Consider the following 19,517-nt stretch of genomic DNA (forward strand, 5'->3'; position numbering starts at 1 on the left):
TTTCTATTCTTTAATTTGTCAAAGACAGTAAAACAAAACAACAGAAAGTGACAATCTAACAAATTATGGTTTATAATAATAAATTATAGCTTTATAATAATCCAAAACCAGAAGTACAGGAAGGTAAGATAGTAACAACAGCAAAAGAACAGAGAACACACCCTCAAATAAGCTGCTCTAATGCCTTACAGAGAGCAGGTGCTCAAACAGTTACTCAATGGAATGTTAGTGACTAAAACTGACAGACTAGGATTGAAAACATAACAATGAAAGATGAATAAAAAGAGACTCCTGGGACTTCCCTGGTGGCGCAGTGGTTGAGAGTCCGCCTGCTGTGCAGGGGACACGGGTTTGTGCCCCGGTCGGGGAAGATCCCACATGCCGCGGAGCGGCTGGGCCCGTGAGCCATGGCCGCTGAGCCTGCGCGTCTGGAGCCTGTGCTCCGCGACGGGAGAGGCCACAGCAGTGAGAGGCCCGCGTACGGCAAAAAAAAAAAAAAAAAAGAGAGAGAGACTCCTATATATAACCAGAAGATACAGATGAAGCATTCCACAGGAATGTACATGATGATATTCACAGAAACGTGCCTAAGAGCTAAGAACTAAAGAAAAGGGGTCCAAAGACGGAAGAGACAGCTGTCCTCATTTCTACAAATCACCTCATGGAACATCCAGAGATTGTGCTGTACATTTCCAAATATCGCTAACATTTTTCATAATAACCAAGTTTATATTGATTACTGGTATCTACTATTCTTCAAAAATAATATGCAATAGAGCACTAAGAAATATACACAGAGTCACTTAGAAGCAAGAGAGACAGAAGAAAAGTACTTAGAATTAAAGCCCGGGTGAAAGATAATTAGGAAAATTTCCTTTGGGGAACAACAAAAGTGAAAATACTAGCACATTTTAATTGCTATCAAGTAAATAAGACCTCTGAATGAATTTTAAATTTTACCTGAGCTTACGCAGATCTGACCAGGGATTAATATGGTGGACAGAGTTGGCAAGAGAGGAAAAGAGGTAAAGAGGTAGAATTAAAGAACTCAGTTATCAAACCTTAGGATTTATGTTTCTAGATAAGTTGATTTAAAAATGTGTGCAATTTGATGATAATAAAACCAATCAGAATTTGATTAATTATGTGAATTTACTATCATGGGCTAATAAAGTAATATATACACATGTACTTTGGTACTCAGGCCATCAAAACAAAGATGACTACAACTTCACAGCACACAGAGCAGAAGTAAATTATGCACTTACGCCTCAGGACTGGTATCAGGGTGTCAGATATGTATGCTTTTGTATACTTTTTACTTCTCTCTTACTGCTGTTCTTAAAATTCTTAGAAAAAAAGCCTTTGGTCACTCTCAGACATGTGTGGCCACCTGTACCAGGGCAAGAGAGCATCTACCTGGGGACCCACAGGCTGCCTCTGCTACACTCAGTTCAACCTGATTGCTGCTCGCTTCGGAGATGCGTCCCATAAAGTTTCTGATCATAAAAGACTGTGGTCCAGGATTGAGGTTTCCTCTTCGTTTAAAACAATCAATGCTGTTCCCAATCATTTACAATTAGCAAAGAAATCATTTATTTGGTAAAACCAAACTGAAGATTTGAATGAAAATTAAAAGAAGCTGAATAATCTTACAGAAATTTTAAAGAAAATTCCTAAAGTTACACTGCTTTTCCAATGAGTGAATATCAAAGAAGACACTACTCACAATTAACACTTGCTATAATATAGATCTTTCAATCACGGGAAGGTACAATATTCTCACTGAACAAATATACGAAAACACTGAATTCATTTTTAACTCTGAGTTTAAAGTCATAAATTCAGATTAGAACTTCAATTTCTCCTCAAGAATAGGATTTAATTTACAGATTCTTAAATACCCACATTCATAAAGTCATTACTATTCACGCTCAGCAAATAATGAAATAATAAAAAGTTACTTTTAGAATGAAAAACTAAAGGGTGCTGAAAACAATACATAAAAGTCAATGAAATAAATATATATAGCAAGTAAAAGCATCTTAACAAATCAGAGAAGATTCCCTTCGGACACAACTATTCAATAATTATTGATATGGTACACTACTTATTCCTAGAAACTATAATTAGACATGATGTATTCTATCCATTTTCTCAAGATGCAAAATAACCAAGCTAATAAATACAGTTATTCCTGTCCAGAACACGTTGTCTATTCCTTTAGCTGAAAGCAAACCTCTAGTAAATTCCTATTTATCTTCTTGCCAATCAAGGAATGAATGACTGACACTAAGGCAGTCTTATCTGGGCCTTATGTCTGCAGCGCATTCCGCTAAGTGATGTCACTGCTCTAGCAGACGAAAATAAGCAGATTATTACGGTGACTAGGAGCAAACCAAACATTTGGGTTTCTGCATGGACAGATTTACACACTGTCTGTCAGATAAAGCACAGTTTGCCTGCCGCTTACACAACAAGAATGTGCCTGACAGCTTCTTCCCAGGGTTAGTATCTGATTACATAAGTAGGCCATTCCCCGCCATTCCTAAAAACTGACAGTCTGTCTTAGTTTATAGTGCAATTTCGGACTATCAGCTTTTCTGTCTTGCACACAAGGCTGATGAACATCAGAGCACTTCCTGGAGGTCCAATCAGGATTTCTCACTGCCTGATTCTGGGCCATATAAAATGTGATGGGCACAATGGAGAGGAAAAAGACAATGTGAAAACTATTTCTGATGACTGCTCCTGAGGCATACACTGAAGGGTAAATCATGTCAACACACTTAGGGGTGTGTGTGTGTGTGTGTGTGTGTGTGTGTGTGTATCCACAGTATTACCTTTGAAATAATTCAGAAGTATATAATGGTTTCTTTAAAGCTAATGGTTTTATTTATAAAATTAAATATGAAGCGCAATCACATAAAAATTATGTATTTCTATTTTTACAGTTGCTGTGTTTTTTTAATGAATGTTTTTGTATCATTCCAGTAATGAAACGAAACGCCAATGACTTATCATGGTCATATGAAACCATAACACTGAGCTCAATGAAACGTTTAAAAAGTAATCTACCACTAGTTAACACCTTTCCTCCTATCCCCACCACAATATCCAAAAGAAAACTTATCAAATCAACACACTAGTGAATGTTGATGAGTGAAAATATGGCTTAAAACTTACTTTGGCAGCAACAAAAATGGTAGTCAAGAAACACACATGAGCAAACGGTGTCTGTATAGATGCTATGAACTTTCTTAAAAGGTGAGATTCTGTATTTTGGTCTGCTAGGCAATAATACAGCAGCAGCAACAGCAGCAATAAATAATAGTATTTAGTAGTATCATCAAGGTCCTGCAGTCTACTGGAAGCTCACTTACAAATTATCCCGAGTTAAACACTGATTACTTAATAATTACATACTTCTCAAAAAATAAAGGCGTGAGGTTTTCATTCCAAATGGTCTGGCTGATCAAGACAGATCAATTTCCTTTCAATAAGGAAAAATTAGGCAGCAGTCATTTGAAAGGCATTAATGAGTATCTTAATTCCATTGTTAGGAAATCATGTGTTTCTTAATTTTCTTCCTTGGTCTCACACTATTTGGGAGCTGCTACACGGAGAAAAATTCAAGTATCTCCACTATTAAATGTCTCTCGAACATGCACTATGGGCCAGATGCTATCCTGTGTTCTGGAAACACAAAGATGAAGAGGACACAGGCCTGCATCCTCAAGGTATGTAAAATCTGATAAGGAAGAGGGACAAGCAAACCCAAATTATATTTCAAGGTAGTAATTTATCTTTTCACAGATAAATGTATTTTTTAGATTCAAATGGCAACCTTTTCCAATATTAAACAGTTCTCATTTTCAGGACAATGATCTGTAAAACCTATCCTACACTTTTCTAGTGAAAAGAGTTTCTTCCTCCTTAATCTTCTTTCTGCCTCCTAAAACAAGCCATCTCAAGTCACATTAACGATTTCGTGAAGCGTGGACCTGAACAATACACACATATAGAAACCTACCTGAAACTACAAAAATGATGTGTTCTCTTCCCTATCGGAATGATTCCACGTTAGTTTTTTATACTCCTACACATTAAATACCAACATTTAGCTTAAAATGTCTTATTGCCTAATACTAAATGTATTTCGTCTTTTTCATTTGTTCCTTGACACCAACACTAATGAACTGTCATAGAAATAGTTTTGGGAATCACAAAGGGTGAGGTACCTTACCATGGTAAATAATCAGAAGTCATAAACACAATATTGTCGCTCTCGTAATTTCAGCCATAACTTTCAAACACTCATACCCAGACAAACCAGATGAAATATGTTGCTTCAGGTCAGCTCTGATGGATCCCTCAGAAATATCAACATTATTGCTTTAATTTTATTATGTACCACACTTCATAACTGTACACTGCAGAGTACAATAAAAACTCCACTACACAGCTTGAGTACTTATTAAACAGATCAAAAGTTACTGCAACAAATAACTTGTCCTACTCAGGGTCCATTAATAATATAACTTGTTGTTGCTCAGATAAGGATTTTTTTTTTAAATTAGGACAACGAAGAAGAAAATATAGAACAATTTGAAATCTCTTATACATGTGATTTTCCAATCACATGCCCAACAACTTTGAAATAACTATTTAAAAAATTGGGATCAATAAAGAAAAATGGAAGGTAGTTAAACAAGGGTAAAAAGAAACAGCACAATGCGATTTGTAAGCTTTCAGAGCAGCTGGTCACTGCCCGTCCCCAGACAGACCTGAAGGTAAGAAACAGCATATACGTGTAGTGCCTGTCTCTCAAAGACTATATCGACTTAACCTTTATGAAGAGACTGCCAAATTCAAACTATACTGCAAAAACAACCAATGACTACTTTTCCAGGGTAGGTGGTGTGGCCACCTCTTTGCTACATAAGACAATGTTCCTATAAATAAAACTGGCTGAATTTGAAGCTCACCACTGTATTAACAATAACAATGGGAAACAATAAATGAGGAGATTAAGAAGGGAAAAAACAAAGCTGATGATATTTAAGGTATCCTGGGAAATTTATATTGTGAGTCAGCAATAGCAATGAATTATTTAAAGTCAAGGAAAACACTTACGGACAAGTGGGTGATACAAAGTAGACACGCGTCATCATTTCTGGAATGAAGGAAGGAAGAGAAGGACGGAGGGATGCAGGGAGGAAGGGGGGAAGAACAAACAGCCAACGAGCAGCACGATTCCAAGGAGATGAACGGCTGCGCGAGCAGACATCATACAACGTATCTGCCATCAACATATAGACAAAGGACTCGAGAACTCAGCATCTTATTAATTTTCACAAACATAAGCTACTTTATCAACTCTTAATTTTCATATAATTCCAAAGTTTGACATTAATGGTAAAGCAAATTCACAGCCTTACAAGTATTCAGGTGTGAATTTCATATGCATTATATATATTTTTTAACTAATGACTGACAATGTCTGATTGTTTTTCTAGAATTTGTTATTCATTTGCCATCACAGCAATCAAGATATTTAAAAGGAAACTCACTTGATGAGCACTGATTCCACCAGGGCCTAGCCCAGTGCCCAGCACCTAGCAGGTGCTCAATAAACAGAACTGAAAAAAGTTAATTCTTTTCTTTATTTTGGTATATAAGAAAGTTAAATCTCTATAAAATACTTGTAAGTATTACTGGGGAATATGACATAAGCCTCAGGAACTACTGAATACAGTCTGGAGGTGTGATTACTCCCCAAAAATTAGCAGAAGGAAACAACTTATTCATAAATCACATTAATCAGTGGTGTTTCAACCATCTGAAATGTTTCGAATATTAGCATCTGATGCGCCTGTGAACAGTCACTGCTACTAGTGTACAAGAAATGCTGTAATTGGTTTAAATCGGCCTGGCCCATCTGTCTTTAATACTCTTACTACAAGGCAGTAAGCAGAGAACTATTAGAGCTGCAGTATAAGCTGTAAGATCTCTACTTGTTCTTAAATCATTTAAAAATAATGAGAGCTTTAGCCTTTATCTAATTAACAAGTGCCTTCTTTGAATTAGAAAAACTGTATCATTTAGCCCAGGGATGTTTAGTAAATTGGCTTGGTGGCATGCAAGCTAATGCAGGGGAGCAGTTCCAGTGTCTTGTTCCTAGCTTCTTATTACTTGAATTATAATTCAATGATCACCTTAGATCATGGGCTATTCATAAATCAGAAGCCTGACATCAGATGAAAAATTGTATTAATATATGAAACTTATTATATAGTACAAACTGCTCTCTTGATAAATTACATTGTTCAAACTTGACAATGATTGCATTTAAAACATTATTCCTGTTTGCTGTTTTACAGACTGAAGCCTCTTCATGAAAAATTTACAATGCTCCTCTGTGTTTTGGAGTCAGAGGGCAATAGTAGCAAATGGCAGGCAGAAACCATACTTTAGATTTGCTGGCAGCTGCAAAGGACAGAAAACACTTCTGAGGACAGGGAGGAGGCCCTCAGCTGCATCGCCTGCATCTCCATTGCTGGCCTGATGAAGATACTAACTGTCCTCACCAGCAAAAGCACAGTGAATAATAAAATTTTAATTTCAGCTTACTGGATTGCTTTCTTCCCTTATATAGGTGTTTCAAAGAAATTTATAGTCATAAATGTTTCACAGAAATTTACAGTGTGAGAGGAAAAAATAAAGGGGCCAACCCATGAAGTTTAATTTGAATTGAGGCCGGGCTCCTCAGATGATGCATTATGACAAATGCTTTTCGCCAAGGCTGACTGGGTAACTCAAGCTGTAGCTCCATATTATTTACATTAATTACATGAAGGCGGCTTTGTTAATGGTGCATTCTGGTGCGGGTCGCAGCATGATATGCTAATGATCTAAGAAAAATCTGCATCTCCAGTATTTATGATAATTTGTAATAGGAAGTAGGGTTGCTTTTATTTCTTTCTCCTCACTGGAATAAAAAAAGTCAGCACAAAACAATTTTATTCAGAGAAGAAAGGAAAAAGTTCTAATCGCCAAGACATTCAAGTGTTATAAACAAAAGGGAAGACTCTTACTGTTGAGGGTCTTGTCACAGCCCGTGACAAAGTGATAATACAGCAGTTCAGTGTGAGGTGTGTATCCAGCTGAACTGAATGGGAGAAAGCAAAGATGGAAAGTATAACTTCCATCCCCAAATTATCTCCTGTTACTGTGCACTCCCTCCCACCCTCCCGGCTCATAGCTACCCTCAACAAGAAAGAAGATAAGCTTCAGATAAATACTGTTAATTTACGCTAAGTTGCATTCATTATATGGAAGGCTATTATGCTAGAAAATATTTGATATTCTAACAAAATCCATCACAACTTGTAAGAAACTTATGGTAGGATCGTATAAAATTCCCAAATATTAAAACTGCAAAAACATAATAATTTATATGTATTAAATATCAGCACATCTTATTCATAGTGTTGTTCTTGTAAATTATGTCTAAATTCATAAAATGTTAAAAGTAATAGTAATTTCACCATTATGGCTTTCTGGAGTATAAAAACAAAGACACAAAATTGTCCTAAAAATCAAATATGATATATTCAAAACACCACAGCTTTTCTGATTATTAATGTTTAAACTATGCTACCTATATTTTCAAATGACTGTTTAACAATTTTAAACACATCTTATTTTATTATTAGGAGTCAGGTTTTGAATTTCCTTTCTGATCAATAAGCAACTACAAAGATAGATATTTTGGGCATGATAAAGTTATATATTTTCAAATTAATAATGTTCTATTGGAATAAAAGTTACTATATAAATGTAGCCTATTCTACAGAATAGAACAACAAAAACCCTTAGGAAAAACCTATAGATAATAGGATACTTCACAAACATATTTAAATACATAAACAGCGTAAGTTTCTAAGATGATATACAATCGTTTTTTTAAGACAGATAATTATGTCATCTACAGAGTGGAAAATAATATTGATTGAGAATTTTGAAAATCTAAGAAGGAATATTTCTATAAATTATTAATACAGGGTTTAGATATTCTATGTTCAGTATGATTAACAGAAATCAGGATAGCAGTCACCTCTGGAGAAAGGAAAAGGATGTAATCAGAGATAATGGGTGTGCTCTGTGTCTCACGCTACATGGGAGTTACATGGGTGATGGTATCATTATTCTTGATTCTTGATACCACATACAGTATAGTACCAAAAATAATGACATATATAGTGTGCATGTGTATATATATTATCATAAAAAGAACTAAATGAATTGAGGAAAACAAAATCTGAATAAAAAATTTTAATAGGGCTTCCCTGGTGGTGCAGTGGTTGAGAGTCCACCTGTCGATGCAGGAGACACGGGTTCGTGCCCCGGTCGGGGAAGATCCCACATGCCGTGGAGCGGCTGGGCCCGTAAGCCATGGCCACTGAGCCTGCGTGTCCGGAGCCTGTGCTCCGCAACGGGAGAGGCCACAGCAGTGAGAGGCCCGCGTACCGCCAAAAAAAAAAAAAAAAAAAAAAAAAAATTTTAATAGAGTTTTTTTTTTTTTAATGGGGTATAGTTTACAATGTTGTATTAGTTTCTACTGTACAGTGAGGTGAATCAGCGATATGTATACATATATCCCCTCTTTTTTTGATTTCCTTCCCATTTAGGTCACCACAGAGCACTGAGTAGAGTTCCCTGTGCTATACAGTAGGTTCTCATTAGTTATCTATTTTATACATATTAGTGTATATATGTCAATCCCAATCTCCCAATTCATCCCACCTCCCCTTACCCCCATGGTGTCTATACATTTGTTCTCTACGTCTGTGTCTCTATTTCTGCCTTGCAAACCGGTTCACCTGCACCATTTTTCTAAATTCCACATATATGAGTTAATATACAATATTTGTTTTACTCTTTCTGACTTACTTCACTCTGTATGACAGTCTCCAGAGATTATTTTTGAAAATTTTCGTGGGAAAATTAATATATTACTATGTCATAATAGCTGAAGCTCAGAAATGGCTCATGGTCTAATAAGCTACTGTTTATATTATAAACTCAAAATACGAAAATGAAAAATAGCATTTCTTATAAATTATCAATACTTGTTACAGCAAAAATATGAATTTCGTAAAGAATGCATTCATCTCCAGAAAAGTAGCTCAACCTATGTCAATTCTGAGAGACATTTCTCAGAGGAAGCAATGTAATCAAATAATTTTAGAATACCGTGTAGTCTTAAAAAGTATCTAATCCAACACATTTATTTTTACAATGGAAAAAAACAAAATTAAGAACTTTCACGTCCCTAAACTGCTAGACAGTGGTAATGGCCCCTTCGCATAGGCCTCTGTTAGTCATAAACACTGCCTCCTATTTCTCTTAGCCCTGGAGGCGGGCACGTCCAGTCCAAGACATGAAACCACTCAAGCTGATCCCATAAAGGAGCCACACAGACTGAGCTGGGCTGGGCTCACTTACTCGGCCACCAAACATTTATAGATCATCACATACATGACAGGCTATGTGAAGAGGTCTGGGAATTAAATAATGAATAAGTTCTGCCAGGAAGCCAGTGAGAACTGTGCAATGGCTCCCCACTGACACCAAACTCCTCACCACAGTCTCTTAGAAGTGAGCTCATCTAGGCCCCGCTCACCCCTGCAACCTCACCTCTCACTAACCTCCTGCTGACCATGCTGCGGCCACATTCGCCTTCTCACTGTTCATCACATTCAGAGTGTTTTATGTCCTTCATTTTTAGATGCGTCAGTGGATGGGTGGGTAGGTGGATAGGTTGGATGGACAGATGAATAAACAAAAGGTCTAACAACAACACAGACAAGTAAACCAACAATGACAATATGCTGTAATAAGTTAAAGGACAAAAGTGCACATGGTTTTAAGAACTAGAGAGAAAAAGAAGTGCTTGCATACTCTTTGAAATGAAGGAGATAAGTCACACTTAACGTCTAACGTTAAGATCGGTGGCCCACTGGGTCCTTTAAAACTCATGAAAAAGAATACAATAAAAATCTATAACAAAGTCTAATTATGTTAAGAAGACAACTCTGGCCCATATCTCAAGACTTCTCTGGTCAAGTGGACAATCAGTTCGGAGAATCTGTTTCTTATTTGGTAAAATGTAAGAATCACATATAATTTAACGCATAGGAAATAAAATCTCCTCCCAAGCACCTTGGTTCAATGAACAAAAGCTACACCATCTGTTAACTGGAAAACAGAAAGCTTTCTATGATTTCTATAAAACAGGAAGGCCACATAAAAGTATGCTCAGAAATCACAGTATTTATGAATTGTCACAAAGACAGTAGCTAGTGAGCCAGAAGCATTAACTGCAAACTCTGACAATTCAGATGTGATAAAAGTTTCTCTAATCTAGTGTACAAACACGTGCAAGCTTTTGATGCCTTCTTGTTCTTTCCTAAGGGCAAAAGTGCATCTCCTCTGCAGAAACAAATACTATCTACACTTGGAAAGTTGCCGCACCGTTTTATTCAGTTAGGGAAACATAATTTGGATTAAACTGTGATATTAACAAATTTCACTATTCCATTAAACTGTAAGTTTACCACTAAATTGTTATATAAGAAACACAAATCTTGTACATAATACAAGATTCAGAACATTTTAATATATGTATTTCAGATCCCCACACAAACTGAACACAATGCCACAAGACTTTACAAAAGTTATTTGCAACTGGTTTGTTATAAGGCCTTGGTTACGACTCATAAGACGTTTTCAGAATAGCTATCCTGGCTACCAAATTATACTCGGTAATTTAGACAAGTATGTAAGCCAAATACACTCCTTTCTTGGTCCTATTCTGCTGAATGAGAATCTGACAGAGATTTCATACTGTGAGAAAGTTAAAAAATGAAATAATGTTTGATGTTTACCTATTATTTCTGAAACTCAATATTAAACAGTCTCACTAAATTAAAGTTCAGGAGATAAAATTACACAGTCTGAGGAAAAAACTGTTCAGAAAAACTACTACTATATTCAATATACAAAATTCACATGAATTTATAAAATATTTTTCATTCTAATAATAATTCCAGATTTAACTTAGAAATTTTTAAATTATTTTATGCACCTCATTGCCAATGTAAAAGATAACTATACAATATATTCCCTCCCCGCAAAAGTTATACATCTATTTCTTATACTTCTTTAATCCAAGGCTAAAAATTTCATAGACTGCTCTAAAACATTAATAGAGCCAGCACAAACAAGTGTGAGTGTAGCTGTATGCAGGTTCGTGGATGAACACAGATGTCTTTGTGCTCAGGAAGTGCTGGCTGTTCCTGTTCTCCGGCACAACGGGTACCCAGCTGCCCTCCTGCTGAAGCCTGTGCTGGAAGGTGCTCTGCGGACAGCAAGGTGGCCGGCACCTGTCTGTAGCACATGCGCACTGACATCTGTTATGGATCACCTCCTGGACTAAAACAGTTGCACGTTCCCTTCTTGCTAGACTGCTCTGAATTTTGTTCAAGATGCCCTGATGTTTTTGACAACCTGTACAAGCCAAACATTTCAGCAAAATTTCCAAATTAATGCTGAGAGCACTTTGCAATGTTTTGTTCTGTATTGTTCACTCTTGCTGATTGTGTCCTAAATAATAAACTGTGGCCTCCAGCGATTTTTTTCAGAATGTTTGTGATGAGAACGCATTCATCTAAATCTGCTGGCCAGTGGAATAAAATAAATCAAGAATTTCCCAAATATAACAATATTTGTGTTCAGTAGATAATTGATGACTGCAGCTGCACTAATTAAAACCCATCTGAGTTTCATTAATCTTGGTCACGAGGACCAACTGCCATGCACCACACCTTGCACAGAGCCTGGCGCCCCTGCGTTCGGGTCACACTCAGATGGGCCTCACTCCTAAACTTTCCATGATGATGTGAAATATTTCAATTTAATACATATAATAAGCATAATATATAACTATGTAGCCATTTAGGACATATGTCCAATTGTTGGACTCAATCACAAAAAGAATATAATTAGTTTTTGTATCAAGATAACATTTTTACTCTAATATATACTTTCTGTTTGTTAAAAAAAAAAAAAAAAAAAAAGTGTGTCGGACTTCCCTGGTGGTGCAGTGGTAAAGAATCCACCTGCCAATGCAGACGACACGGGTTCGAGCCCTGGTCTGGGAAGATCCCACATGCCGCGGAGCAACTAAGCCCATGCACCACAACTACTGAACCTGCACTCTGGAGCCCGTGAGCCACAACTATTGAGCCCGAGCGCCACAACTACTGAAGCCCACACACCTGGGGCCCCATGCTCCACAACAAGAGAAGCCACCACAATGAGAAGCCCACGCACCTCAAGGAAGAGTAGCCCCCACTCGCCGCAACTAGAGAAAGCCCACGTGCAGCAACGAAGACCCAACGCAGCAATCAATCAATAAATAAAATTTTAAAACATGTCAATAATTTGTGGTTTAAATAAATATCTACACGAATAGGCAGGCAGCATGATAATGACTAAAATGCCTTACAGATCATACTTGCAGGATGGTTTGGTGGTGGTGCTATTTTAAGTGCTCAGGTTAGACCTTCCAGCAGAATGGCATATGAGCAAAAACCTCAAGGAACTGAAATGTTATCAGCCTATATTTGGACAGAAACCAAGGAAGAATGTATAAACGGTAAAGACTTAGGCTCAGTCACATTTCTACATTTAACAAAGTCAAAATTTTCACTGAGTTCATATATTAGACCCAGGTATTGGGTTCATCTACCATAGGGTAGGGTACAAGCACTGGAATATTGGCCTGTAGGGAAAAAATAAAGAAGGGGAAAAGAGTGAAATGCTTGGCCAGAAAACAGAGAAGCATGGATTAAAATGGCATCTTGAACATCAACTTAAGAGCTGCATACTAAAGTTTCAGAATTAGCAAATCTAAAGAACTATGGAAGAAATACATCAAAGGAAGAGGGAAACTGGGTAACAATGAAATCTATCCATTAAAGATGAGATTAAGAGTTTTAAATATATATATATATATATGGATAAGTTTTGATTCAAATATTGAAAAGCACAAATAAAATATATTTGCTCCTTTAAGTAAAAGAAGCAAAAATGCTAGATATTTGTGGTATTCACTTCAAAATTTTACTAAAAAAATTCTTTAACTTCCAACAAAAGACACTTTCAAAGAAACAATTCTTTTCATCTCATACCTGTTCTATAGCTCCAGATATAATTTCATGAATGTGAATACTTTTTCTAATTTTAATGTATTAGTTGATTCCCAAAAGATTTTCTTCTGTAATGATCAGACTCTTCAGGGACAAAAACATACTTATTCATTAATAAAATATTCCAAGAACAGAAGAAGTAAAATGTTTTCATTGTTAACTTATATGCACTAAATGGAAAGCAGATGCTACACAACAACAACTTTTCAATATTCCACAGCTCGTGAACGGGACTGTTCAAACAGCAGGTTTCATTCTTACCACTATTCTCTTTGGAAATTAGCACTCATTTCCTTCCCCAAGAAGACATGTTAAACATGCTAAGACTTCACATCACCTCCATGATCTCTTGCTCAGGACCACCTAGTTGGGATGCTGACCGAATAAGTAGGTTCCCAGTAGCATTTAGGGATGCACTGAAGACTTAAGGGTGGGGGGTCCAGGGGGCCCAGGCACCTCTACTGCTCTGCCTTGCTCACTGCCGCAGAGCGCGAGTCCTAACACACAAAGTCCACCCACTCCTACGGCCACCCTGCCCCAGCCACTCCCACACCTCCACCTACTGTCCCGTCACTCTCCACTCCCCCCACCCACCATCCAGCTAGCTCACGGCCCCTGCGCGTGAACACATACACACTTTCTCACTTGGAGCAGACACTCTCAGGAACTTTCCCATGGGGTCTCATTGACCTTCACCACGCTCTGTAAGGTAGACACTTAGAGATGAACATTGTGAGTAGAAGAGCAAAGTAACTTGCCCAAAGCCAATCAAGAAGTGTCACTGTAGGAACCCAAACCAAGTCATGTGTGACGGCAAACCTATAATGCAGAATTTTCAAACTAGAGGATACTGTGTGCGAGTCTTTGAAGACCATCCACCATTCATGCACACATTACAGAGACTTGTCAAGGTGACACGGCCGGTAAACAGCACATGTGGAAACATACAGCAGGTCTCCTAAATTCAATCAGAGACCTTCCCACCGTCATGCAATGGAAAGGGGCAGTACTCCGGGTAAATAAAGTCTGCCATTTTAGGAGTGGGAGAGAGAATAAAGATGTCATTAGCTGTATAAACAATTCTTGCTGATACCTTTCTGATGACCATAGTTTTATAACTTGGAGATATATAGTATAAAAATATAAAATATTGACCAAATTTATATTTCTTTACTTTGTTACACTTTCTGATTTTCTTTTTTTTTTTTTTTTTAATGTGGACCATTTTTAGTCTTTATTGAATTTGTTACAATATTGCTCAATATTGCTTCTGTTTTATGTTTTGGTTTTTTGGCCACAAGGCATGTGGGATCTTAGCTCCCCGACCAGGGATCGAACCCGCACCCCCTGCGTTGGAAGGCAAAGTCTTAACCACTGGACCTACAAAAAACTGAAGAAGAGGCTACAACGTTCATTGAAACCACTGATTCAAGAACTGGATCTGAGTAACTGTTAATGAAATTCATCACATCATTCTTCCTGTCATGGAACTATCTTACACATGTCCACACACAAACCACGTGAACAAAGGCTTCATGTGGGCTCACTGTTTTCCACACGCTGCCAGAAAAAGGAACTTCTCCACAAAGTTCATATCAGCATAACCAACCAATAGCACTGAAAATATGGACTACCAGTCCTGGGGGTGAGGGGTATTCTAATCCACTTAAACCAGAGAAAAATGTCAGCACCACTGCCACCAAAACAACTTATATCCTATTTACAAATGATGGGCACAAATGACACGTCCCAATAAAATATGGCATCCTGTTTTCTCCCAGGTGTCTCTGGCCAAAACCTACTGAGTCATCAATAATCTACTCAAATAGTTTAGAATTCACTTAAACTTCCAGATATACCACAGTCTTCTTAGTCTTCTTTGTTGCTGAAATGACTTAGAAATATAATAAAACTAAGAGGCAGAATTTTCTCATTTTTTCAATGTCAAACAAAAAGAGCCAATCAAGAAATAAAAGAAATTGAGAATACAAAGCATTCTTCATTTCACATTATTTACTGTATCAATAATCCTTACTATAATGAACCAAAAAATAAGCTAGTCCCTTGTTTTATAATGAAAATCATGTCTTTATAATGTTTTACAAAATTGGAAAGTTGTAAAAACTAGTTCTTACTATATCCTTACTACCGATTTTTAGTAAGAGAACCTCTTAGTAGATTACCTGCTGAATAACCAACACTGCTGCTGGTTGATTCCACACAGGTTCACAACATGAACTCAGAGTTAAGCATCACTATCTTTTCACAGCTCTTAAATTCCTTTCAATTATTTGAAATTTTAAGTTCTAAGGAACAGTTCAAGGTAGACTAAAATTAAGTAAAAATTCTCCATTCTCTAGGGGATCTCTTTTGCCCTTCTTGTCGCCTTCCGAGCCTGGCCCCCTGAAGGCAGTAGCGCGTCCTGTTCCCTTTATATGGGTCACAGATGGCCTGAGCCACATGCTTTACTCCAGAATCATCAATCAGGATCACTTGGCCTTTCCTCCTTCTGGTATTTCACTTTCAGAACTCTCTTTTCAATCATTAGTTGTGTGACTATGTGCCCTTAATCTCTTCTTAGTCTGATCTCCCTTCGATTTATTTAGGGCAGATCATCAAAGGTTAGTTTAACTTTGAATATCCTTTATTGGCTAACTTTCAGAACTGCATCATGGTACACCCTCTGGGGCTTCTTATATACCTTAGGAATAAGAACCTTAAAGTAAGCATTTTCTTATCTTTTTTTCCTTACGGTTTCCCATTTTAATGATTCTAAATACAGGATTCTTATAATTTTTGACACATACTTTAATAAACTGAAAGTTCTTGAAAACAATGTCAGATTTTTGTTTTCAACGTTCCTTATAAAATACTACCATCGGTTAATACAGATGTATATTTGTTTATACACATGTATAACACGTACAACATACATACATATATAACTAATTTAGTGATTCCTCATAAATATCTGTGTTAATAGTAAGAACATATGTTACACGAAGGAGAAAGAGAAATCATTTGTGTCTTAAAGAACGTAGGGTCCAGGAAGAAACTCAATTTCCAAACAGAGGGGACATGCTCTGACACAGGTGAGTACCTGATACTCAAGGAGCACTCAGGCACCTGGAGGGGCGCTTCATCCACCTGGGGAAACTCAGGGACAGCTTCCGAGAAGCGGGTATCTACAAGATGAGCAGAATTTAGTCATGTGAGACACAGGAAAGCATGGCACAGTCGGGGAGATGGATGGAATTCAGTACAGCTGGAGCCAACTGGGAGCGGAGGAAGCAGTACAAGGTAACACTCAAGAGGTCAACTGGGGCCACAGGCCACAGAAGCTCTTTAAACCAGCGCCTGTTTAGAGAGGACTGAGAGCGTAATAGTTTTAAATTTAATTTCCCTGAAATTGACATTTCTATCTATCTATTTAATACCTTAGAAATCTTTTTCTGAATCTATATTAAATACTTAATATTCAAGCTAAACTGTACACTTAATAAAACAGGAAATTAGGATTTCTTTTCCAGGCATTACTGAGGCTATCATATATTTACCATTTGAGATATTATATACAAACACAAATGGAAAAACATGGCGTATTCCTTCAAGGAGCTGCTGTTACTCTCTGAAGTGAGATATGTACACCCATTCAGAAATTCAATAAATATTTATTAAACTGTTCTAGCATAGATCTAGGCAATGGAAAAAGAAAAAGAAAAAAAAAAGAAAAGAATCTAAGCAAGATATCGGGATTCTCTGAGCACAAATCTCATGCCCTCCAGTGTAGGAGCTTATGTAGATTGTAAGTCATATTATAAATAAAATCACATTTTGTAGTTACATGCTCATGAAGACTGTGGATAAAAGAATTCCTTCTCTGGGCTGCTATGGTCTACAAAACACTATAAATCATTATATATATATATATATATTTTAAAGTAAAGATAGACTAGTAATATATACTTTTGTTAGCATGTTTTCAGAGAATATATCTCTTTCTGCTGAAGATTAAGAGAATCAAATTTGTGCTAAGGTGAAAATTATAGTTTTCATTTTTAACCCCATATAATCTTGATGTGATTAATTAAATTTAGATGATCTAAGATGATAAAAAGTTTAGAAATGATTTTTTTGTTTGTTTGTTTATATAGCTCTTTAGCTTACTTTAACTAAGGGTTAATTTCCAGTGAAGATAAAGCAGCAAAGACTCAAAATGTGGTAATTAAGAGAAAACAGTATAAAAACTATTTATAAAACACATAAGCCTGATATACTCATTCATCAACAGGTTATTTTTTAAACATTACTAGGTCCCATGCGGGGATCTCAGCTCCTTAGACAGATGGGGGATGCATGCTATACATCTGGCCTGTGGAGTATAGCTTCAGCTTCTTCTGGAGAGTTTCGCATCTGCCCTTCAGATTTCAGCCCCAAAACTGCATAAACCAATTCCTTGTAATAAACTGAGAGGGAGGGATGGAGGAAGGGAGGGGGAGGGAGGGAGAGACAGATGGACAGAGAGACAGATAGACAGACACAGAGTGTGTGTTTCTGCACAGAGATAAATACATATCCTACTGGATCTCTTTCTCTAGGGGGGCTGATTGATACATTATGTTCCAATGGTGACTAATCTAACAATTTTGAATGGGCAATGGCAACTGGTGAAAAAACATTTTGGACAAAAAAGTAGACATTGTTTTCCTCAAGAATACAGATGTGTCCCAATGAAATTATCTCATAAATACATTAATAAAGAATTTCCAAGCTACAACTTAACTTGCATTACACTTATCAGCATGATATATAAAAGTATAAATATCTTAAATACACAATAAATTGCCCTGGTTATTTTTATCAAAAGTTTTAATATGCTTTGCCAAGCATTTAAACTACCTGCTTTTAAAAAAGAAAACCAAAATGTAAGTATTATCTATTATCCTTCCCAAGTCCATCTTTGCAGAGAATGTACTCAATACAGTGAAGTTAATGACACCAGAAACAGAAATGTGGAAATTATGAAGCACTTAAAAATAAGCAATAACTCCTAAATAATCAGATTGAAAAAAAAATTATCGATGACTGTGAAATAGTTGAAATCACAAATAAAAGCATCTCAGATGCACATTTTACAATCAGACAAAAATATCTGAAACAACCAATCTAGTTTTAACTAAACAAATAGCCCAACATGTCATGGGCTCACCGAGCAAGAAGTCTCGGCATCTACAGCGTATTATGAAAAAGAACCCCAAAAAACTAGTCATATGCTTAATATTAGTGCTCAGTGCCAATTATTCTGAATTAAAGTAACTAAAGCAGAGTAATGCAAAGCAACCTTCAATAAGATTAAAAAAAAACTACATGAATTAAAATTTTTAAATTTTTGAATAGCTTATTATATAGGTGAAAACAATTAGGCTATAAATCTTCCTGGAAAGAACTTTCAACACTGTAGTTTAAGTTAGGATGCAAATATTCAAAAAGGAAAAAAAGAAAAACCAGGCCACAGTGACACAAGCTGCACAGACACAGACAAGCGCAGTCCCAACTGAGGAACCTGAACAGATCCCAACAGCACACGGGACCTTGCACAAGCCACTCAGGGCCACGAGATACACAGCAGGAACCACTGCTTATAGCAGCACTTTTAATAGGGCCTACCAGACTCCTATCTTAGCAAACAAAATATATTCTTGAGATGGCGGATGGAATGAAGCACAGAAATGGAAGCATGTATTGTAAGGAGCACCGGGGTAGAGAGGAAACAGGAGCTGGAATATACCTGTTTGAATATTTAGAAAGAATAGGGATAGAAAGTCAACAAATATAATCACCAATAAGAGTAATCACCTGAAGAAAGAATACATGATGTTGAAGACTAGTAATGGTGAAAAAACAGTCTGGGCAAAAAAGTAGACATGAAAAGAAAACAGCAAAATTTAAAGCAATAACTCAGAAACTACCAAACTTAGCTATCCCTCCTTACCAAGGCTATCCTATGGGAAAAGAGAGCAAAAATATGGGATAGACTATGTAAAGATGCCTGTAAAACATTAGGAATACAGTTGTATGCAGCTATAATGGAACAAGGAAAAATTGAATGGAATTTTTTAAAATTGCGGGTCAAACATGAATTCAAAGAATGACTGTAAAGACAGTAAAAATATGAGAAATATACGGAGACTATACGGAACAAAACCATAGAAACGATAAAGTTTCTATGACCTAATCTGC

At 36.7% G+C, this 19,517-nt stretch overlaps 1 protein-coding gene across 5 annotated transcripts in view; it reads right to left on the minus strand.

Annotated features, from left to right (window-relative positions):
• ZNF407 (zinc finger protein 407) overlaps window positions 1-19,517 on the minus strand; it is a 418,202-nt gene that overhangs the window by 191,968 nt on the left and 206,717 nt on the right. The window contains exon 5 of one of the 5 annotated variants that reach the window (XM_029229973.1): window positions 16,333-16,462. The exons of the other annotated variants lie outside the window; for them this stretch is intronic. Coding sequence (XP_029085806.1) covers window positions 16,435-16,462 — 28 coding nt within the window. The 3' untranslated portion in view covers window positions 16,333-16,434. Of the gene's footprint in view, window positions 1-16,332; window positions 16,463-19,517 lie in introns of those variants that run through there. 5 annotated transcript variants of the gene reach the window in all.

The sequence above is a fragment of the Monodon monoceros genome, unplaced genomic scaffold, assembly GCF_005190385.1.
Source record: "Monodon monoceros isolate NGI ecotype Baffin Bay Population unplaced genomic scaffold, NGI_Narwhal_1 Super_Scaffold_1, whole genome shotgun sequence".
Lineage (NCBI taxonomy): Eukaryota > Metazoa > Chordata > Mammalia > Artiodactyla > Monodontidae > Monodon > Monodon monoceros.